This window comes from Falco biarmicus, chromosome 12, assembly GCF_023638135.1.
Source record: "Falco biarmicus isolate bFalBia1 chromosome 12, bFalBia1.pri, whole genome shotgun sequence".
NCBI classification, from domain to species: domain Eukaryota; kingdom Metazoa; phylum Chordata; class Aves; order Falconiformes; family Falconidae; genus Falco; species Falco biarmicus.
Genome location: NC_079299.1, coordinates 11,689,893 through 11,713,364, shown reverse-complemented (window position 1 = coordinate 11,713,364; position 23,472 = coordinate 11,689,893). Strand labels below are relative to the sequence as shown.

General features: G+C 38.9%; 1 protein-coding gene across 1 annotated transcript in view; it reads left to right on the top strand.

Annotated features, from left to right (window-relative positions):
* Positions 1-228: 228 nt before the first annotated feature.
* PPP2R5A (protein phosphatase 2 regulatory subunit B'alpha) overlaps positions 229-23,472 on the top strand; it is a 45,213-nt gene continuing 21,969 nt past the window's right edge. The window contains exons 1-2 of the mRNA XM_056357669.1: positions 229-1,236; positions 19,360-19,556. Coding sequence (XP_056213644.1) covers positions 1,086-1,236; positions 19,360-19,556 — 348 coding nt within the window. The 5' untranslated portion in view covers positions 229-1,085. The remainder of the gene's footprint in view (positions 1,237-19,359; positions 19,557-23,472) is intronic.

The following is a 23,472-nucleotide window of genomic DNA, read 5'->3' as shown; positions in this document are numbered from 1 at the left end:
TCCCCTCCTCTCAGTTGGAGAAGCCAGCTGTCAATCGCGCCGTCCCCCGTGCGCGTCCCAGCTCCCGCGTCCTCCCCAAGCCTCTGCGCGAGGAAGGGGGTGGTGGTGAAGTTCCACGATCTTCTCTTTTCATTGGCTGCCCTGAGCCGTCAATCACTCAGAGCCGCCAGCAACGGCCGCTCATCTCGCCCCTTTTTGCCCCTTTCGCGGTCGCCCCTGCCCCGCCCCTTTCCCCTTCTTCCTCCCCTCAACTCTACTCGCTTCGCCAAGTTGCGCGGCCGGTCGCCCGCCGGCTCCGGGGCTGTGGCGGGCGGAGACACTCGTAGCGGCCCCCGGCGGGGAGCGGGAGGGGGCAGGATGACGGCGGAGGCGCGGGAAGCGCCCGGCGGCAGTTGAAGGCGGAGAAGGGGCGTGTGGAAGCGAGCGGCTGGGGCGCGGGGAGTGGAAGCCGCCTCCCCGGCGAGCTCGGCCCAGGGGCGAGTCCGGCCGATGACAGCGAGCTCGGCGCGGGCTGGCGCAGGAGAGCCCGGCTGAGGGGGGCGCGGAGCGAGCGAGGCGGGAGCGGGGCAGCGGCGCCGCCGAGCCCGGGCCGCGGCGGTTCGCGTCGCGCCTGCTCTGAGGTGACCGGGAGCTCGGTCTCCCCCGCGCCGCGGGAAAGTTTGGCGCCCGCCCGCCCCGCCGGGCAAAGTTGGTTGGGTTTGTTTGTTTGTTTTCCCCTTTCCTCCTCCCCCTTTTCCTCTCCCTCGCCGGCCGCCGGCTCCGCGCGGAGAGGAAACGCCGGGGGAAGCAGGAACGGAGGACCCCGGCCGCAGCCGGGAGCGAGGAGCCTCCCCGGCACCCGCGCCGGCACCGCCGCCCCGCACGCCGCTAGGACGCCAGCCCTCTCCTACCCGCTCCCCGTTCGTGTGGTGTACGCGGGCGGGCCTGGCGGCAGGGAAGACTTGGTTTGGGGTTTGGTTTTTTTGGGGGGGTTAGTGGTTGTTTTTTTTTTTTTTAAGCCCTTTTTTTGCCCGCCCGCTTCTCCCTCCGCTTTAATATATGCTTCTGGAGAGCGACGTCCCCCCGCGCCGCCTCACCGCCCAGCCATGTCGGCGGCCATCTCTGCCGCGGAGAAAGTGGATGGCTTCACACGGAAATCGGTGCGCAAGGCTCAGAGGCAGAAGCGCTCCCAGGGCTCCTCGCAGTTCCGCAGTCAGAGCAGCCAGGTGGAGCTCTCGCCGCTGCCCCAGCTCAAAGGTACCCGTCTGTCGTCCTTCCCCCCTCCCTGCCCTCGCACACCTCAGCCCTCCGGCTACAGGTGCCGATGACCTCGGCCGCCTGGGGCTGCCTCTTCTGACACCGCTTGCCTGCCCCGCGCTGCCCTGTCGCCGCCTGGCCTGGCTTGTCCCCTTCCCCCGCACCCTCTGCCCTTTAGCCGTGCCCTCCTCCTGAGCTGCCGGTGCTTTCCCCGTAGGGACCGCTGCAGTAGTTCTGTGTGCGGAGGGGTTCGTTGCCTCCGCGCACGTAACCGAGTGTTGGACGGGCCGCTTGTCGCTTACTGTCCCGGAGACTGATTCCGCTAACTTGCCACCCATTTTCTGGGTAATTCAGGAGTAAGTGTTGAGCGGGCAGGTGTGCTTTTTGAGGGCTTAACTGTGGAAAATGCAGGCGGTAAGTTCAGGGAATTGAGCAGTAAAACCGAGGAGCGAGTGGTGGCTCCTCCCACGGGGGGACTTTGCAAAGAGGAACTCCCTGCCTGTGGCATAATATCCTGAGTTACCGGAGAGAGTTTGCGTTTGGCTTCTTGGCTCCTTCCCATCACTTCTGAACAGTGTTTGAATGACGTTTTGCCTATTTTATTTCAATGATCAGGAGTTGCCCCAGAGACCTCCTGCATAACACTGTACGCGAATGCTCGCAACTGAATGAAAATTGTAGATGCTGGCATTGCTGACATAAAAACGGATAGTGAAGGTTTTATCCTGTGTACTGGAACCGAAGTCTGAAAAGACTCGCTTCATTAGATTATGAAAATGAAACGAAAACTAATACCTTTGAACATCAAAATAATTTTTTCTATATTTCTTCTTCTAAAACCTAAAAAAAAAGTTTAAGTAGAGAACATAAAGTTGTTACTAACTTATTTGACAGTGACCTGAAAAATAAGGGAGAGATATTACCTTAACATGACCCAGCACATCAGTTTTACTTCCACTGCTGTTAAAGTCTTAAGGTTTATGAGGCGGCATCATATGATGGTGTAAAAAAAATTATGGTGATGTGCAGCAAATACCCAAAATCTGAACGAAATACAGGGAACTTAAAAGTATTCCTAGATAGTTAATTGGGGGGGGGGGATAAAGTCATGTCTGTAGTATTTCAAGATACTTTTTTTTTTTTTTTCCTGCTCTTGAGTGGCAGATGTACGTGAACCACAAAACTGGTAGTTAGCAGAAATGTTATAAAGGGCAAATAAGCTTAGGCAGGAGAGTAACAAGGGGGTCATTTTTTTAGCGTGTTTGTTGCAGTGACTTTGGGTGTTACTTCTAACAACAGCAAGGGTGTTCTTGGTGCTTGTTCTGGACTTTCTTTTCTCTGTGTCCTGTCTTGGTACGCTAGTTCGATTTAAGGGATTCATAACTGGAATAATTTGTGTGAAACCAAGATTAGTTTTCTGCTGTTCACATGCTGTTTAGACAGTATATTTTTTCAGATGTTATTTTTATAAAACCACACTTGAGACCTTGTATAAGCACTTGGTAAATATCACACATAGGTGGCAGACTTCAGAAAGTTTGAGTTCTGATCCAGCAAACGGTTAAACATACATACTTTATGCAGGGAGTAATTCCAACTTAAATCAGCAAAATGTCCAAGTTTACATTCTTTGCTGAGCTGGGACTTTAATATTAAATTTTTAACTCTGAATGATTAAGTCTTACAGTTTTGTGAGTGCAGTTTTACAGCTTTTTACAGAGAAATTTTGTGTGGCATCAGCAGCTCAGATGTTTGGAAATTTGAGGCCATAAACTATCAGAGGAATTTCTTCAGTTATGCAGAGTTTTATAGTAGTTTGAATTGCCTTAATTTCTTAAAGGAAAATAACATCTATCTATATGCTTGTGGTTTAAATTTAAAAGACTTGCCCTCTGAACCTGCTTCAAAACATAATTATGGACAAGAATCTCAAGTAGGCAGTTAGCAGAAAGTTTCGCAGTACTTTTCTGCATGTTTTCTCTGTTGGATTTGTGATGTTAGGTTTGTCCTGAATGTAGCTGTGGACATAGGTTCATTTGTCTCCGCCTGCTTGAGGCTCCCTCTCTCCCTTCCTCTCTAGAACCTCCCCTGCCCCCTAAACCAAAAAAGCTTCCAGAAAGAAAGTATTTGCTCTCTCTGTAAATGTATCATTTTGTAAAACTTTTTGTTCTAATTGCATGCATCTTCGAAAATGCTTTGCTTTATTCTTTGAAGTTAATGTAGAATTCAGTAATAGTTGTGATGCTGCCAGTGTAGCATCACCTACAGAGTAGTAGCTAGCATTCTCAGGGAGAGGCTGAAAAAGGAAAGTACAGTCATTATACTGATGCCTAAGGGTGCTCAGCATACACTTACGAAATCAGATGAACACTTTTTGCTTTTCCAGGTACCTTCAAATAAATAGATAAATCTGAGGTGTTTGAAGCCTGTATTGGGAGAAAAGTAGTGTTTTATAGCTGAAAATGCCATTTGGTGTTACGCTGCTGTATCATATTTCATCTTGTTTATAGTTAATGTCTTGTTTCTTTATTTCTAAGAAAAAATATTCTAAAATAAGTATAAACAGTATTTTAAAACTTCCCCAATAGGTTTGTCAGATGGCTTAAAATGCTTACGTCTATTTTACTGGAAGGAGTGATGTTCCAGAAGAAAAATAAAAATTACCCACCCACTTTAAAACATACCATCTTGGGTAGATAGTGTTGTGGGTTTTTTTCTTTTATCTAGGGACTGTTGGTTGTTTTGCCACTGAAATGGCCAGACCAGATTGTGTAACATGCTTTCATAGTTGTGTTGTTTGAAAGGCTGTAGACAGATCATCCGAAAAGTACATATTTCTGCAGTTAATTGTACTGTTGCTGTGTATTACCAGATTTCCTTAATTTGGCTGTATATTGTATCACTGCTAGGAGGAGAAATATATCTGTAACTACTAGTAGGTAACAGCCTCAAATAGCAGGTACTTTTCTTTTTAGAGGTTTTCTTGGGGGAGTGAGACTAAGAGAAGGGGCAGCAAGACTGTGTGTTTTCATTAACATTCAGCTTATTTTTGTGTGTGATGCTATTTATCATTTTTAGATAAAAGCTCAGTAACACCTGACTAATGTCAGGATACATAAATTAGTAATATGTTCTTCAGTTAGGTTAGGAGGTTTCCTGTGGGTTTGTTATTCAGGATGAGTGTCCATTTTACTGTATTATTTAAAAATTGAATAAGAAATACTGAAGACCCAATGACTGTATTTAAAAGAAGACAAAAAAAAAAAGCTTCTTAAACCTCTTAGAAGTTGAAGATACTTCTTTTTTTTCTCCCTCTCCTTTTAATTTTGTTACTTTATAGTTTACATAATACAAATCCTTTGAAAATTCTGCAGCCAAAATAACTTGCTGGTTAACAGCAGGATTTTATCACTTCATGAACAATTCTGAGAGTCAGATTAAAGAAATCTGGCAAAGGAAGTGCTATTTTTAACGTCTTAAGAAGTGGTAATTTTGTCTTGATAGCAAGTCAGATTGCAATAGCACATGCAGTTACCTTCATTTTTGAAAAGAGAGATACAGCTTGACTTTGGAACCTGATCTGACTCATTACACTAAAAGTATGCATACTTGTTTCTGTCATTTTTGATTGAAGAATCATGTAAAAATGCAGGTGGAAAATGGTGATTAGAAACCACAACTTGTTGCTTTTATTTAGTACAGTTAATATGATTTGTCAGGTTGTAAAGCAAATACAGGGTTTTTTTTCTGTATACCAAATACATCAAGTGCAGTGGGAATGAATAAACGTTTTCTGATGCTTTTCTGTGATCTTCTCAATAGTGAATATCCATTTGGGAAGCTGTATGTCACTGCAGGCTTATTTTCTCTATCATGCTCAGAGAACAAATATATGAAAATAAGTTTTTTAGTATTCGCTTCTAAATTAAACTGTCTCCCCACAGAGAAAACTTTGGCCCTTACAGCAGAACAAATGGAGAGTGGTCCAAAAATCTTTCAGCCATGGGTTAGCCAGGGTTATAATGATCTCTGTAGGGCTGGTGAAGTACACTGGAGTAAGACATTTTTTTAAAAGACCTTCCAGTGTGTAGTTTCAACATTCAAATATGGGGTCTAATACAGGTGTTAGCAATAGTATTTTTTTTATTTAAAAGCCTTGAGAGAGAGAGCTTGGGTTTGACTGAAAACCAGGTGCTGTGTTCAAGCTAAGCTTTTCTGGAAATATTACAGGAAGACGTAATAAGCTTGCTTATGGGTACAATTTTAAACATTATTAAATCTGTCAGGGTCAGTTCAAACTTCAAACTTTGAATGTTTTGAGTCATATAATATGTGCTTCAGAGTGACAAAAATAAGTGGAGTTAAAAAAAGCTGAGAGGAGTTATCTTCTTTATATTAAGTTCCGTTTGCTCCCCAAAGGAAAGTGTCCTTCAAAATTTTAAAATGGTTTACTTTTACTACAGCCTTAATAAATATTTGTAAGTGAAATGACAGTTTTCTGTCTCGGATCTGCACTTCTTTTTTTTCAGTCCCTCATGATTCATTATTGTTTCTTCTTGTGTAGTCCCCCATCCTGTACTTTTGGTATTCAACACCCCTTGCAATTGCAGTCTTTTTGGGTGAGTTTTTCCTTGAGAGATAATCTTTATTTCAGTTAAGAATGAAGATGTTCTGTGAGGAATTAAGGTTTATCTAGATTTAACTCTTATGTATAATCTCAGTAGGGCATACTATAAAGTAGTCAAAACTTTTGTTTAGTAAAGTTACAGATTTTGAGAAATAACGAACTTGTAATAGCTAAAAAATGCTCTTAAGAATTTTTTAAATATTTTAATGTAGTTCCTTGAAAATGAGCTGTTTTATTTTTTTTCTATATTAAGGAGCTGCTTCTAGTTTATGGAGTGGAATATTTAGTCTTTAATTCTTAATAAATTGACCTTTTTTTATCCTTAGACTTGAATTTTTGGTCTTGGAATATACTTGCATCAAGAGCTACTCCTAAATATAGAGCCTATTGACAGTCTTCACATGAACTTTTCTATTTAAATCTTTCACATCTTCTGTGTGCCAGCTTAGTATCAGATTTCTTTTCCATATTAGTTGCTTTCTAGTTTAGTCAGATATTAGTTTTGCAGGTGCTGAATTTAATGTTAGTTACTGTAGGAAATATAAATGGGATTGCTTATTGCTCCAGGCTATCTGATCAAAAGATTATTTCAATCTACAGATTATTCTTTTTAACATCTATCTATCTAAAAATCATCCAGTGCTTTTGAGAAGGTGTCATACTAACAGTTCTGGACAGATTAATATTCTGTTTAAGCATAGAAGGGATAGGTGTTGCATTCTTATGAAAAAAAGACAATTCCACTGGGACAGGTATAAAATTCAAATTCTATGCCATTGTAGTCCTGACTTTTGTTTTAATCTAGCAGTCTAAAATTATATTTATGGCAGCATGTGGATTTTGGAGGTTGGAACCACAGACGAACTAGATCAAGGTAGTAAATAACATCTGTTTTATAAGACTTCATTGGCAAAATGCTCTGCTAGAAACTGGACTGACAGTGACAGCTTCTTTTTAATGTCTGAATCATTGGTTTTTATCGGAGAGTCACTTAACTAGTTTCTGTTAAGTTTTGCTGAGTTCACGGCCATTGAAGTATGTTGTCTACAGGATGCCTATTTCATAGTATATACTTTTGACTTAAAGGCAGAGCTCATCGTAGTTAAGGTTGCCTACAATTTTCCTTCGCCAGACCTTATTCTCGGCTGCTTACAGCATTGCTAAACTGTTTGGACTGAAGTTTTCCATGCCAAGTATGGGCAGTTTTATTTGGAACTGTTCCTCAGGCTAATTTTCTTAGTTTCAGCAAAAACAGTTCAAACTGCTTCTAAGACTAGAGGAAAACTAAATTGTATAGTAACAATATTAAAAAACAAAACAAAACACCAAAAGCTGTCCTGAGGTCTGATGTTTGCTGTACTTTGGAACTTAGCACATAGTTCTTAATGAAAAGGGATCTGATTTGGTCCAGATTCTAAGACATGCTCAGTAGCAAGACTGATGGTTCAGCATCTACTACGCTATTCTTTATAGATACTTCTGGATCTATTATGCTCTGTGAGGCTACTATGCATGGCTTTTCTTTGGTTCTTGTCTGTAGTACTGCTATAAGCATGGCAGCTATGTATGGAAAATGTGTATTTTTCTAGAAGCAAAAACCCAGAACTGTATTAACAGGTGAGGGGATAGTATGGAAATGGTGGGCTGCTTAGAGAAGCTTAAGTGTGAATAGAGGGCAGAAGCTAGCTCCCCTCCAGTAGCTGCAGTAAGCTCAGTATTCAGAGACTCAACACTCCTGTTGGCTGTGAAGCTTTCTGGAAATATTTATCACGCTCTCTTCTAGTTAATTCATAGTTTTTTATTGTGATCATGGTTGTTGAACTTCCCATGATCTTCCTGAAACTTCGTGGGCTTAGGGTTTTTGTTCTGTACGTCAGGAATCGATTGCAGAGGAGTTGGCTCATCAGGTGTCGGTCTACTGCAGAATTTAACAATGAGGAGAACGTAACTGCGGGGACTATGATTAGAGTGTGAAATTAACTTTCAGTCATTGTATTTAGTACTACTGCTTCTGGCTACTGTATGTTTGGGGGGCCATGGGAGGGGGGTGGGAAGTGAAGCTGAGAGGCTGGTGAAATGTAGGTGCAGGATGCTAGGCATTAGTATTTTGAGGGTATGGAGGCTATGGGAATAGGCAGCAGTCTGATTAGAATTCTAGGTGACCTGTAACCTGCTAAAGCAGTGGCATGTATTGCTGCTGTGAATTTGGGGAAGGGAAGAGGCTATAGGTTAAAAAAAAAAAAAAATAATAATTTGTGCTACTGTGTTGCCCAGCTACCACTGGGAAAAGGTTACTATCTTGTTCTCATCTCAAGTGTCTTTGCCATTGTTTCTCACTATCTTACCAAACGAAGCTTTAGTGAAATTGGTAGGTTTTGTGAGCCCCATTAATATGATAGGGTTCGGAAGAGAAATATGAATTTTGCTGTGGAGCTGGGAGGTCAAGATATGAGTAACAAGAACAACTATGTATGTGTATATTCAAAAATAGTGCTACAAAAGGAAGAGGTTCTAATTCCAGCAAGTGATTTTTAAACCTTTGACTATTAAAGGCATTAAAGGTACTCCCTACCATAACAGGAAAACTTTCAATATATTATATAAGTTTCCTTTTTCAAAATACTGATTAAAAGCTTATATCTGAGACCATCACACACTTAAGAGAGTTGACATGCTGTGGATAACGGAGGTAAATGCAGCACCATAGATTTTCTCAGAAGAACTGAAAGAGAAGGTGGGGTGAGCAAGTGTAGAGAACAGTATAGCATGGGCCAGGAAGACTGATCTGAAGAGCAGGAATAAGAAGTCACAGCAATTTGTCTGAATATGAAGGGGGAAACAGCTTAATTTCTGCTATTGCTGTATTTGAGAATTAGCAGGGTGCATCACTGCATAAACAAGTGAACTTTTAGAAGTGATTTAATAGGTTACTTTGTTTCTGTAAATGGTTGGTCCTTTTCAAAATAAAAGCACAGCTTTTATTTTTATTGAGTTCTTCCCAAGTAAAATTCTATGGGAAAGTGTAGAGGAATAAAATGGGTTTAAAAAAAAGTTCCAATTTAGTGTAACTGAGTAAAGCTTTTGAAAAGTGTATGATGTTTTTCATTAAAATTTCATGCTTACTTAAAATATGGCATACGTGTAAGACTGTAGTCTTGTTAAGCAGCATAAATTTTGGTTCCACATGTGTGTAACAGCAACAAATGATAAGAATTGAACTTTGGGTTTGTATTACACATGTGAAATTTGTGCATTTCAGCATTTTTTTGATTCTGTAGGAAAACAGTCGTTATTTTGAGATGAAAAATCAAGATGCAAATGTCAGAACACACATGAGGGGCATAGGCTGGGTCCCACAGTACAATCAGGAAGGACAAAGTTTGGTAATTTATATTTCTGTGTATTTTCCCTTAAGAGTAAGAAGCAGGAGCAAAATAAACTCAGTACATCAAAATGGTGTAAATTGAGTGTAAAAATAGCCAAGAGATTTTGCCAAATGGGAATATAATGAAGTGTAGGATCCCTCATTACTAAAGACTTGATGTTTTTAGTTGTTGATAGAAAGAACGAAACTGTTAGAGTATGGTTAAAATTAGTGAAAAAAGTAGCTCAGTCTTTTATTTGAGGCGAAATGCTTAATTTAAGTGAAGTGGGTGAAGAGGTCTTGCAAGTGCTTGAATGTTCATCTGCTCAGGGTGATCTATTCCCATTTAAGTCAGTGGGAGTTAAGTCACTGAATGCAGCAGAAGCAGGATTTCACCTGTGTTTTAGTCCAATTTAATCTTAGTTCTTCCTGGTGTGACACTTACCATTATAAAGTATCTCATTATCTTATTTGTCTGAGAAAACCTTGAAAATTAAGAAACACTGGTTTAGCCAATTGGTAAAGTGTATATTTATCTGAGGAATTAATCCAATACCTGTAACTTCCACCCAGACTTACACAGGGATTCCAGGGAAGAGGAGGTTTTTCCTTGAGTTTTGAAAAGCTAGATTTGCACATTTCCTCTGGCACAGACTTCCTATTAAATTACTCCCCTCTATGCATTTAAAATAGCCAAGTGTTAAATTAACTGCAAAATGAGTTTCTGTACTTCTATGAAGTAATGTCTAACAGCTACCCTGGGTTTCAAATGAAAGGTATTTTTATATTGCACTCAGCACTAATTTTGCTATGTGAAAATTAAATCGGTGTTTCTTCAGTTTCTGGGAAAATACAAACAAACGATTTGTAATGTTGACTTGTGTTTTCTAGTGTTATGTTAAACTGGAGTTTTATACTTTGATAAAGTGTGAAATTTGATTGGGGAAGAATACAAGTTAATAGATTTAAAAAAAAACCACACACACCAGATCCACTTATAGCATACTTCATTGTCAACACTTACTAATTATAAAATACTAGAATTTCAGTCAGACAGGAGTTTTGCAGTTGAGTTAATAAAAAGGGAACTTACTCAAGTTGTAAATACAGTTTCTACCCTTTCAAGCTTAAAAAGTGCATATCAGTTTGTTTTGGTCTTCTGGTCAAGCAAAGTGGTTTATGTTCCTGTGCAGAGAGAATGTTTTTAATACAGTACTCTGTAATGGGTATCAAGCTTAAGTTTTTACTGAGTCTGTGTGGCACACAACTGTGTCACCTGCTTTTCAGCTGTCTATCCCTTGGTAATGTACGTACAGAGTACTACAGCAGTTGGGGGTGGGTGGGTGTAAAACAGGGAGCAGAGCTGGTTAGGTTATTCTTACTTTAATTCTTAGCAGGGTAGATGTGAAACTTAAGTTTGCCTTGTCACAACTTGAGGGGTCGTTTTACATCTTCAAAATTACATGTGAAGATCCAAAATTGTATTGAACTCTTATACTTCAATAAATAGTATTTCTTTAAGGACAAATGCTTGTGTTTAGGGAAAAATGTATTTAAAAGTTTGTGTATCAGGAAAAAGCAGCATCATACTGATTGTCCTTTCTGATCTTTTTTTGTGACTGTCTTAGATGTCTGTAGTCTCCCTTCTATAGAGTCTCTTTGGTGTTGCTGGTGGTTAATTTTTCGGGCACATGAGTTACTGAGAGTAACAAGTTGTTGTGTGCCCTCCTCTCTGTGGGTGCTTTCAGCTTGTGGCTAATACAAGGTAACCAGAGTTAGATTTAAAGGAGAGGATGTGTTTATATACCCAGCTTTACCTTGACCTTTATTTGTCCTTTTGTTAGGAGGACTTCTTGAGAAAGCATTTATATTTTACCATAACAATTGTGTTTCATTGTAATAGAAGCTATTTAGGAGTTCTATTTTCTGTTTGGGGAAAGCAGTTTTGATTTTCATGCCTTTTTATCAACTTGTAATTTTAACTTAAAGGTTGCCATCTATCCCATATTCACATCTTACAAAAAACAACTTCTCATTCCAGAAATCAATTATTCTCCCCTCTTCCCAGTTTAATGACCTGGCTGTGCATGTTAATTCTATGATAGGATTTATCACCCTTAAGTTTAGCACTGTCTAGCTTAAAGAAGCAGAGACCCTATTTTGAATTATTTTAAGATCACAATTACTTAATAATCATGAGCTATTACACCTTCGTCAAGCCAGTGAAACCATTATTCGGTCTCATGTCTTGCATACAAGAGAGAATGCTAAGGGCTTAGAGCCTCCAGTTATATTCAGGATAGGCCCATCCTGGCATATGATCAGTCATTAAAACTGCTTGATGGTTTTTAAATGAAGACAGCAAATACAGTAGCTGTGTATGCCAAAACCATAAATGAATGCTATTGGGGAACATAATAGTTGGCTTACTGGTGGAAGAAAGCTTGGTTCAAATACAAGAGGAGTAGCGTAATTGCTTTTTGAAAACATGTACTTCAGCTGTGTAATAAGTGAAGCTTCTTTGCCTCTTGTAATATAGTATCGCTGAACAAAACTTGCATATGTTAAGCATATGTAAATTGCTCAACTTCTCAGCACTTTTCAAAGCAGCATTGATTCAACTGTGTCAGGTCGTCTGACTATATTTTTTTTCCCTGCATTTTTTTGTTGTTGCATGGAGCTGAATTACAGTTAGATTCTGAACTGGTGGCGTGTTCTTGAGGAAAGTGAGTGCACATTTTGTTAAGATTGACTTCAGGGTGTTTTATGTTTCCATTCCAGTGGTTGTTAGGTTTGAGTTTTTTGTTTAAGGAATCAATGGTGCTTTAATTCTCCTTTTTGAGAAAGTGTGGTGGAAATGAGGTGAATTGTGGCAGACCTGCTTACTAGAGTCTATCTTAATTATCTAACTTTTTGAGGACCAAGAGAATAATTTCTACTAATTTTTACATCTGACTGCATGCTGTTTTCTGTAGTTAGACAGTAGGAAATAGGGCTATTAATATGAGAGCAGTTCAACAGGGTACTTTCTTACTGCCTGAAGTATCTTGAGTCAAAACTTCATTAAAATCAAGGGATTTAACATGATAATAGCTGGAGACTCAACTACATGAGATTATAAGAAGGCTTGGAAGATGGTAGAAACAATCTAGAGAAGACGCTTGCGGATTACCATCACTGCAAGGAGTCAAGTCACAGAATTTGTGACAGGTGGTGTTAGATCAGCACAGGCTTTTCAGATTTTCTGGACTGATTTGTTAAGGTCAACTGCTGACCATGTGGAGTGGCAGATGAGGTGATCTGAACAAACAGTATCTGTTATTGGATGGAAGTTAGCTTTCCAGGAGTACTTTTAGTAAACAACTTTAAACTTATCTATAGCCTAGACTTTGTAACCAACTTTGGAAACTTCAGTGCTGTCTGTGATTAAAGGTCATTCATGATTGTTGTCCTCGACTAGTTTTACTTAATGTGATTTGTTTTAATTTTTTTTCCTCCCTGACATGTATCACAGAATTAATCTTAAATGCAGAATATTCTAATGAGCAAAACTTGTGATTTCTTGGCTAATTAAAAAGAAAATGGAGACTTACTTGGATGGCAGTACCATTTTTAGCAAGTTGGTGGTTTTTGGCAGTTTTAATTTGACTTTGCTTAACTGCTTGGAGAAAGGTATGTATTAACTTGGATAGAATGTGCTATAGAGACAGTTGAACAAGTAGTGTCACAGTGTATTTTTTGAAGTATTTTTTTATGCAGATCTCTTGGCACAAGGCCTGCCTGATGACCATCTGTGGAATAGTTTACCTTTAAGTGGAAGTACGGCAGAATCTTAGCTTATCTCAATTGCTCCTTTGCAGTCCTTTTGATTTCTGAAAAGAAGAGCTTAAGTGTTAGCATGAGCATAGGATCCTAGATGTGATTGACCAACATGCCTTCTGTACCTTTAATTCTGTGCCAAGTCTTTGTTTTGGTTATCTCCTGTATGTAGTATGAATTTCCTTGTAGCATGATGTTTGAGAATACTGTTCTACTTTGTGGTCTTCCAAACCTTCTCTAGTGAATAAAACTACTACTGCATAGGGAGATGGTCAGATTTTAAAGATACGTTATGTTCTTTCTGATTCCCTTATCTGACCTGGAAAGTTGGAGCTCTGTTTACTGAAAACACGCAGAGGAACTTACTCAGCCCTTTCCAGAGTTCCAGCAACAGCTGTAGACTTTGGGGTAACAGGTAATCTGGAAATAAATTCTGTTTGAACTCTGAGTGAAGGGGGCAGAGGGAAAACCTGCAACCCTAGTCTATTAAGAAATGGTACTTACTCCTTAGGGTGGCAAAGTTTTTCTGTGTGGAAAACCTGATAATACCGTTGAGAGGATTCCTTGGATACCTAAGGCACTGTGTGAGTGCTCATCTGAGTAGCTCCACTAGTTTCAGTTGGGCTGTTGAGCTACTAAAAGCTGGAATTGTGGGAGCTTCTCTTACAGGTGTGCAGTTACCAGCATATGTTATAGACTACCAGTATGGTCATTTATACGGTGAGATTTTATACAGGGGTTACATTTTTCTTTTAAAAGGAGTTTAAAGCTATTTAAAAAAACAAACAACAAAAAACGCAAAACAACAAACAAAACCCAAAAGACAAAACCCAAACAACAAAACAAAAAAGACAAAAAACCAAAAGACAAACAAAACAAAACACACACACAATGCCCATCCACCCTCCTGCCCCCCCAACAAACTCCCTGAAATGTATTATTCAAAAAAGTAGATAACAACTGAAAAATCCTACTTACACATCTCTTACTTCTATAGTTGGTTGGTTTGGCTCCAAAGGAGATGGTGAACTAACTTAACAGCTCACTACAGCTGAAAGGAGTTTCTGCTCCTGTCACTGATCTTGTGCTAGTGCTGATGCACATCGGGCCCCTCCAGAAGCCGTTTAACCTCACTAATATGGCCATGTTATTGAGTTAAAGCAGCTCACAGAAGAGTCTGACAAGTTCCAGAGCCAGTGTTGAGGGATAGATGTGACTGGAAGCAGAGGAGGGGAAAGGAGAAATAAATGGCAAGGGGGTAGCAGGGAGAGAGACGGACCTCTCTCCTTTTCCCTGTCAGACAACTATTTCGTTGCCTGTCCAGCTGCATATGTAGACCTCTGCAAACCTGGAATTGCACTTTGTCTCCTGTTGTAACATCAATTGTATCAAAACTCCAGTTCCTAACAGTGCTTTACCATGCCTATAAGCACTGACACCCAGAGAGATCACAACAATAATGCGCACACACACACAGAGAGGACAAAAATAAGTCTTAAATTTAGGTTAGACAGGACTCCCTATGCCTGATTTATGTAGGCTAGGGCAGAGTTTACCAGACTAACCCCTTTCCAGACTTCACAGTACCTTTTGAGAAGAGCAGGCTGTACCACAGACTTGATAATTTATTGATGTAAGGAAATACATAAAAACCCTAACATAACAAAACACTGATGTCTTACAGTACATGTGCTTCTCTCTCCATGTCAGTGTTAGGGCTTCATTCTGCTCTAGCAGATCTCCAACATTGAGTACAGCTGCATATACCACAATAAATCTAACTGGATGATGGAGAGTAAATGCTAAACTTAACACAGTAAAAGTGACATAACTATGGCACGATCATTAGTCCTTGTCTGTATTTCAGTTTGTCAGGGAATTATGTAGAAGCATAAGATTGCCCACCAAGTTCAGTTTACTGTAAGGAGATTCCATAATTTCATTGTCCTCTGTGTTTGAAAGGGTTGTGTATGAACTGCTTTAAGAAGCTGTCAAAGGAGAACTTCATGGTTGTTTCTCTGGCTTCTGCATCTTCCTAGGGTAGCTTTTCCAGGAAAAAGTAGGAATACATATTACAAAAAAGTAATGTTGGAAACTTCTTGCAAATGTCTGAGAGGGTTTATTTTGTATTGGCAGGGAAAGTATGTTTTTTGAACTTCCAATTTAGTATAGTTGAGAGAGGAGTTTTTGTGGACTTAAGACGCTTGTGGTTCCTGCCACTGAAGCAAGGATTATGTTAGGTTCTCTGGCTTTGTACAGAAGGTCTTGGGTGAACAATTCTGTTTGGAAAGGAGAAGTATCTATCTTTTCCTTCCAGGAGAAAGGCTTGTAAACATATGAGATAAATATACTGTGGGAAGATGTCGTCATGGTCCCCCATGTGTGGTGTTATGTCTCTCCAGTTACATGCTAGTGAGGTGGTTCTGTGATGGTGAACGGTCTCTTATCTGTATTTTGTTTGGGCTGTCCCTGAAAAAAATAATCTTTTAACTCAGCGTTCCATGCTTGGACTTGGATTGATGATCTTACAATTCAAAAGCATTTGTTTTGGAGACAAATCTGTACAATCATGCAGTTTTAATGTTTAATAACTTCTGCTCAGGAGGAACTTTCAAGACAACTTGTTTGTAACTTTTTATCCTTTGATACTGTGGCTACTGTCTGTAATGATGAGGATTTTGTAAATAGTGGAAATAGTCTGTTGAGAATTTCAGTTTCGTGAAGTGCAACAATGAAAGAACTATTTTCAACAGTTACAAACATTTTGCCGTCTGTTGTGGAAATGGCCAGAGGCAATAAATATATTTAGAAAAAGTCATGGTTAAAGTGGATCATAATTTACAATAATCCTTTTGGTGTTGGATGGAAGCTTTTGGTTTTAGGATTTCCTACCATCGTACCTGATTAAGAATCTGCTTTCTGTGGCTGCCCTAAATCTCATTTCTACCTTCCCAAGGACCTCAGATCAAGTTGCAACCAACATTTCAAAGAATGTATCAGTGGGTTGAAAGAATTTCCTAAATTGTGCTTCTGTTGAGAAGCCTCTAGAAAATAAAATTGAGGCAATTGCATTTTGATCACCTGGATCAGATGGTGTGTAGACCATTTTCTGGGGTGTGGTTTAATGTGTCTTGACACTCTTCTAAACAGGATTAAATGCCTTTGTTCCTTTTTTTCTGCTTTAGGCTTCCAAGTGTTTTGTTTCCTTTCCTCCTTTTCTTCCTACAGTGTCTTTTTCAACAACATGAGCAATTCAGGGACAGGCTGGTAATAGAATTCGGGCTTCATTTTTTATTCTCCCACTGCCCCCCCAATACAGCCTGTCAACAGGGTTATTTTATTAAGGCATCTGCTGTCTGCTTTGAACCTATATTATCTTCTATGGTCCTTAATGTATTTAGGGCATTTGAAGAAAAGCAGTTATCTTGAATTTCAGATGTATGGTGTAAATCTTGATAGATATTAAACTGAAACTGGTTTAAAAATCATGTTACAGTTTGTTAAACTACTAAAGCTAAAAGCTCTGCTGTTGATACAATTATGGTGGCACAGTTTATTTTATTTATAGAACCGGAATAAACTATTGCAATAAGATTTTATTGTGGTGTAGAGTTATCTAGTTTCTGTTGTGCTAGCATAGTTAAAGATAGTTAAAGACAAGGCTTTAAAAAGTTAAGAACACTTGCCCAATACAAAAACCTTCCCAAATCACTTGGTGGTTCCCATGGTACCTCTTGTAACATTGCTGGGATAAATGTGCCATGTGTCAAGCAGGGATTGAGCACATGAAGACAGGTAATGCTGATCCAACAGAACTGGCTTTCTTGTGACCTTATTTATTACCATAGTTGCACATGATTTTTGTCTCTTGCAGATGTCTTTATTTTATGATTCCCCTTATAAGTATGGAAAATGGGTGTATGTGTAGAAGAAAATACTTTCTCAGTTTTTCTTTAAGTAACACTAACCAAACAAATGAATGGGCAGGTTTTTCATTTGAGAAAATGTCTAATTGAGATAGATCAGATTGTACCTCTCCTGCCATGTATCACCAGTCCATTGCATTAGCAGTCTGTGTTACTCTGATGTCTTAACTAAAAGTGGCTAATGCAGGGATTGCTTTGATATTCTAGGGAAGGTAATAAGTGATTTGATTTTTGTCTGGATTCCTGTTAGTTGCTTTTAAACTTAGGTCTTTAGTCTAGTTTTAACCACTGTTAGGAGTATTCAGATGCTGTCTTCTGGTTTCTGAAACTTTACGTAAAATTTGGTTAGTGATACTTCATTTTGTGTAACATCAACTAAATACACTGCATTAGCTGTGCCTCCCTGCTGGGCTTTTGTAACTTGGAGTATGGTTAAGTTTGTTGTGAGGAAAAATAAGAGTAGGTTTGACTGCTGTTTGGGTCTGGCTGTCAGCTTGGGGCTAGTGGCAAGGAAAGCTGTCCTCCCTGTGTCGGTTCCTTAAATTAGGCTTTTTGGATTTTATCCTCAGCATGTCACTGTTATGCTTTGTTGCTATGATACAGTACTTACTCATGCAATCCACTGTAGAACGTTAGAAGATCTAAGCTGAAATGTTACGTAACTTACAAATGTTTTTACAGCTGATGTTCATTATCTTGCAGTGTAACAATTCATGTCTTTGTAGTTATCTGAGCGAAATAAGTGTCTTGCAAGACTTTTATTCAAAAGAGAAATGGTTAAAATTGCAGAATTAACATTCAAAAGTATGAATTGTTCTTTATGAGGGACTAGTAATCGCTAGCTTTTTCAAAAGCTTACTCAAGTTGTTATGTTCAGTTAATAGGTTCATAACTGTCAGATGGGGAAAGGGAATACAATATAATATTCTGGTGTTTGAACTTTCAAGGCAGAGGGAGCAGTTGGGATTATAGTGGAGATGTTTCAGTCCATTTTAGCAATTACTTTTTGCTTATGGAAACAAAAGAATTCTATCAGATAATTACTGAATAATACCACTGTTGACTTGTTCCAGCCACTAAATGGAAGGTGTTTTGGTAAGAAACTTGAGGAACTGGTATTATCAAAGAGTGTTTGAGTTATTAAACTTACAAACTTAAAATGAAGTTTAATTAGAATAATCTTAACAGAGAAGCATGAAAAATTTTTGTAATTTGTTCAAATTTTAAAGTGAGACTCTTAAGATTTTCCATACTCAGTGTTACAAGGCAGTTGCCTTTTTCTTGTCTTGATCATTTCCTTATGAAACTAGCAGTGCTAATATGAATACTACAGTGAATCAATGAAGCTAAGGGATTAGTAGTCTGGCTATAGACAGGTCTTGAAAATTCTTCAGGGGGAGAGCATTCCTTATTGGCAGATAAAATTGGAAATAAGTTTTTCACCAGAATGAGTGAAATGCCAATTGACTGATAGAGGAGGTGATGCTATGTTCCTGGAGTGGCTTAGAACCCCAACAAACAATTAACAATATGAATGAAAGGCACGTTAAACCAATTTTTCAGTTAAAACCTTGGCTGCTTTTGTTGTGATCATGCAACTTTTAAACAGTTAAAATATTTTAAGGATGTATTAAATTTTTGAAATGTACCGTTCTTAATCCATCTTTTTAGGGCTAATGTGAAATACTAATGGAGGAATTTTGCTTATCAGCTTACAGTCTCTGCACTCTAAAATGAAAATGGCAAGTCATAGCCAAACGCTTTGTCTTAATAGGCCAAAAAAGCTGGAAAACCTTACATGACTAAGATTGTAGCAAATTATATAGACCGAAGCATGAAAATTCAGGATTAATCCTTTTGAAATATTGGAATTGATTCTTAAGAGAAACATACATCACATGATGTCAAAAGTATGTGAAGTATTTTGCATTGGGGTAAAAAGACAGGGTTTCTTCAAAGCAGATTTTACAGCTTTTAAGCAGGTTATGTAATAAAGGATTAGGGAACAGAATGAGACAAATCGGATGAATGAAAGGTTAGTATGATGCACTGCTTCTGTGTATGACTTCTGGTGAGGGAGAGCTGGTATTTATCAATGTCTGTGTGTATCAAACAAAGTTAACTCAGGAACTTGTTTTCCATAAATGTATTTATTGCCATATGTTTATCTGTTACTACTTGTATGAAATACAAGTTGTGAATAGCAGGTCATCAATTCTAACATACTTAAACAGATATTTTCAGTTTTGATTGCTGACTATAGAGCATACTATTCCCCATAATAAATACCTGACAGTTAAGCAAATTTTAGTCAACAAAACAGATTTAGAATTCTGACTTTGTGTCTATAGACTTAAGTTGTTTTGTTTGTTTTTTTTCTTTTATAGATGCCACCTTCAATGAACAGCAAGATCTTTTTTGTCAGAAGTTGCAACAGTGTTGTGTACTCTTTGACTTCATGGACTCTGTTTCAGACCTGAAAAGCAAAGAAATTAAGAGAGCAACACTGAATGAACTGGTTGAATATGTTTCAACAAATCGTGGAGTGATTGTTGAATCAGCTTATGCTGACATAGTGAAAATGGTAAGTAGAATGCTCTTGTTATATTTTGAATTTTAATAAAACATCTTAAACTAATCAGTTTATGACTCTGATGGCATCTAACTCGGAATTGCTGTTGGTTTTTCTGCTTATACAGTATAATACAATTAGTTAATGATAACTTGGCTTACAAGGTTGCTTAGAAAGGCTTGTAAAAACAAACAACTTCTAACTTAATTATTAGCTGAAATATGATGCGTTCAGGTTAATTACAATGAAAAATGGTAAATTGCAGATGCTTGCAGTCTGGGTAAGCTTTGAAGTTGTTCTCTTTTAGAAAATGGCACTATTTCAGTGCTGCCTGTCTTTATTTAAGAATGGCAGTGGAGTGATGAGCTAAAGTTTTCTGGTAAAGATTCTTGCAGGTACAAATGTCAACAGAAAGATTTATCAGCGTAAGAAGGCAACTCTACTTTTGTAAATACTTCATATGGCTGTTTGTTACTGTTTTGGCCTTGGGGAGCTATACTAGAGTAGCGCGTTATACTTGAGTTGTAAACCACGGATTGACTTGTACTGTGCAGTTTCTACTAATGGCTTGTTGAATAAGCAACAAAATATTTGTGGTTGTTATCTGCTGACTTTCCCAGGTTTTTTATATGCATTTTCAAATGCTGCCTAAGGGATGTTTTAGATATGCCTGTACTCCATATACAGGGACTGCAAATGAAGGACATTTGACAATAATCTGAAATATTTTCAAATTGTTTTTTCTAGAAAATGGAAGTGTAAAAAGCATGTGTTCAGTGCCTGTGCATTTAGGCTAATGGTTCTCCAAACTCTGGATAAGTTTCCTTAGGCACAATGCTGACTTTAAAAGTAACTATCAGGAACATAAACAGACCAGTTCAAACATATGCTCTATTACTTTTGCAGTTTTCTATACAGGGCAAGCTATTTTTTCTTCAAGTTTTGTTTGGGGTTTTTGGGTTTGGGTTTGGGTTTTTTATTATTTTTTCTGCAAGCAGCTGATATAGAAGGAAGATCAGATCTTTAATATGAGTAAGCGTAGAAATTCTGCCATTATACTGAACGGCTAGGATTATTGAAACCCTTTTAATTATTTTGGCTGTTCCACCAGATGTTTGTTAAGTTTTACAAAAGATCTAGGACGCTGAGGCTTTTTGTACAGTTTGGGTTTTTTTGTGTTTTTGTCCTAAATGTTTTTTACACAAGAAAATAAAGGACAGAGTATGTCCACCTCTTCTTTGTGTGGGTGCTTTATTTATTTTTTTTCCTGCTGGTGGCAGCGAGCCCTGAATCTTTGCAGTATTTTCTTACTCTGTGTGCCCTCTATAGCCTCTTACTAGAAGAAAGAGTATACTAACTAGCCTATTCTACTTGTTGAAGGGAGATTTTCTTTTATATTGGAGTTGTTTTCTTTTCTTGGAGATAAGGTAGTGTTGAGCTGTTCTTTTGAGGTTATTGTTGTTGTGCAAATGATTGGGCTCTGCGGATGCTTGGTTTTCCTTCCATAACAAATTTCCATCTCCTTTTCTACCCTAAAATGACAGAAAATGAAGGCCTTAAATGCTCAGTGAGAGCTTTTTTCAGAGCTTGAGACAAAAGATCCCTCCAAGCCTGAATGGTATTTCTAGTCTCCCTGGCAACTGGCAGCAGAAAAGGTCTTTGCTGTGAATTAGGACCAAGTACCAGCTTTCAGAAAGAACTCTGGATGGATCTCTCCCTCCAAACAACACGTGTGTCAGACTTGAGGCCTTTCTTTGTAGCAAAACTTCTATGAGATATAATACTTATTTTATATATATATTTTTTTTTAATTTTTAGACTGTTCAGTGTTACTACATTAAAAGAAAAATCATTAATTTTTTTGCAGAGTTTGAAGGATAGAATTTTTGGGATGAAAAAGTAGTAATCAGCCTTAATGAAACCCAGTAATCATCTGACTGGTAGTAAAGGATGAACAGACTCCAAAAATTCCCTGAAAAAAGCCAGAGTAGCATCAGTGGCAGAAGCGGAGCCAAATTCTTTCCAAAGTCCCTTGTCTTTTCCTAGGCCTGGGACACCTTTCCTCCAGCTTGCAGAGGAAGCAGCCCAGTTTCCTTGGAGTCGCCCGAGTCTTGGGGAGGCAAAGTCAACAATCCCTTACAGATATCAAGAGGAAAAATATGTTGTTCCTGGCCAGTGCATAGGCAAAGTCTGTGCAGGTGAGGAAGTCTCCTAGTGTTCCTTCCCTTCACATGGTCTCTGTTACCGTGATAGCTCCTGGGCCAGTACCACACAATGGCTTGTGTAGTTGTCCCTGTTCTGCTTGGATCCCGAGGTAGGGAGCACTGGTTGAAATGATACCAGTGTTTTTTCAAGCCACCAAGGATGGAACAAGATCATTAAAAAAATATCTTTGTTTAGGCAGATGTGCAGGATGTCTGCTGTAGGTTATCTTTTTGGTGCCACAGGCAACCTGATTTTCCTCTAACTTCTTTGCCAAAGCCTTTGAATTAAGAACTGAGGGAGAATTTTGCTTACAAGTAGTTTTGCAGGGATAGCACAGTGGCCTGTGCACCTCCTTTCCAGGTCATCTAAAACTAGTATCTTCTCTGTTTGGAAATTCTCAATTGAAAGAACTCTGAAAGTAGTAGAAAATTAGGGTTTGACATTGTGAACATTTGAAGTTTTAAAACTTCCTGGGAACTTAGAAGGCTCTAGCTTTTGTCAGGTTTGGGAGCATAGCAGAAATGTCACTCCAGTAAACATAACTCCTCCATCTCTTTGTGCCTGCCAGCCTCCCCTCGTTCCCCACCAGCACCTAAAAATCCAACATAAATGAGATTGTCCTAGCAGCTTGCACAAGCTGTGAATTCAGAATTCAAAAAAACATTGGGTACCCCGTCTGCATGCCCACAAATTGAAATTGAATCTACTATCTCTCCAAACGCTTAGCTCCTTGGGAAGTGGACAGACAATAAGGGATGACTTTTTTCTTTTTTTTTTTTTTTTCTCTTTTTTTTTTTTAATAAAATATAATTGCTGTATCTTAATACATTAACTGGCACATTTTCAGATGTCACTTTCACAAAACTTTGAGATGTAATTTCGAAAGCTAATGCTGGGTTTCTCTGGAAACCTATCCAGCTGTAAAAGCCTTTTATGATTTGTATTTCTTAAATCACAGTTTTGTGATAAGGCCCCTCTTGTGAAGGAAAGGGGATGTTTTTAATAATATGAGAGGATGTAAAGAAGAATTTGCTCACAGAAGAACAATGGGGAGTTTAATCCAAATCACAGGTTTTGATCAATACTATTGGCAAGACATTAGAAAGAAGCAAATGAGACAGAAAGCGGAAGTATTTCAAACATAATGAAGTAAATGAGCTATTTCTTTAGGGAGACAGGCTAGCACAAGCACATAGAATAAACTGTGTACCATTTTTAAATTTCATATGTTCTCAGGAGACTGATAATGCTAGTAGAAGTACTGAATACTCTGAAAATCATAAAATTAGTTTACTAAAGATCTGGCTGAGAGGTTTGCTCTTTGTTTCTGCTACAGAAGTATGTTCAGTAGGTAGTGCCTTTGTTTTGGGCTTGAAACTTGCATTCTGTACTCTGAGGTTCTGTGCTAAAGTGTTGACTGGTTGGGTTTATCAAGATGCATCTAGAAATAAAAGGATGTGTTTTTGAGAGACATTACCAGAAGACTTGTAAGCAGAGGTAGGGAGGTCTCTGTAGGGGACTGATCTGTATGTTGGATGCTTTTGTTGATTACTTATTAAGAGTAGACAATACCAAATAACAGAACCAGGATTGTAGTCTTGGTTTTCGGGCTTGGTTAAAATTCACATTTCCTCAAACTCCTATTTCCCCCTCCTCTCCAAATGCCTCCTTGCCCCACCCCCCAGCCAGATTTTCTTGTGCTCCAGAATCCCAAGTCCCTTGT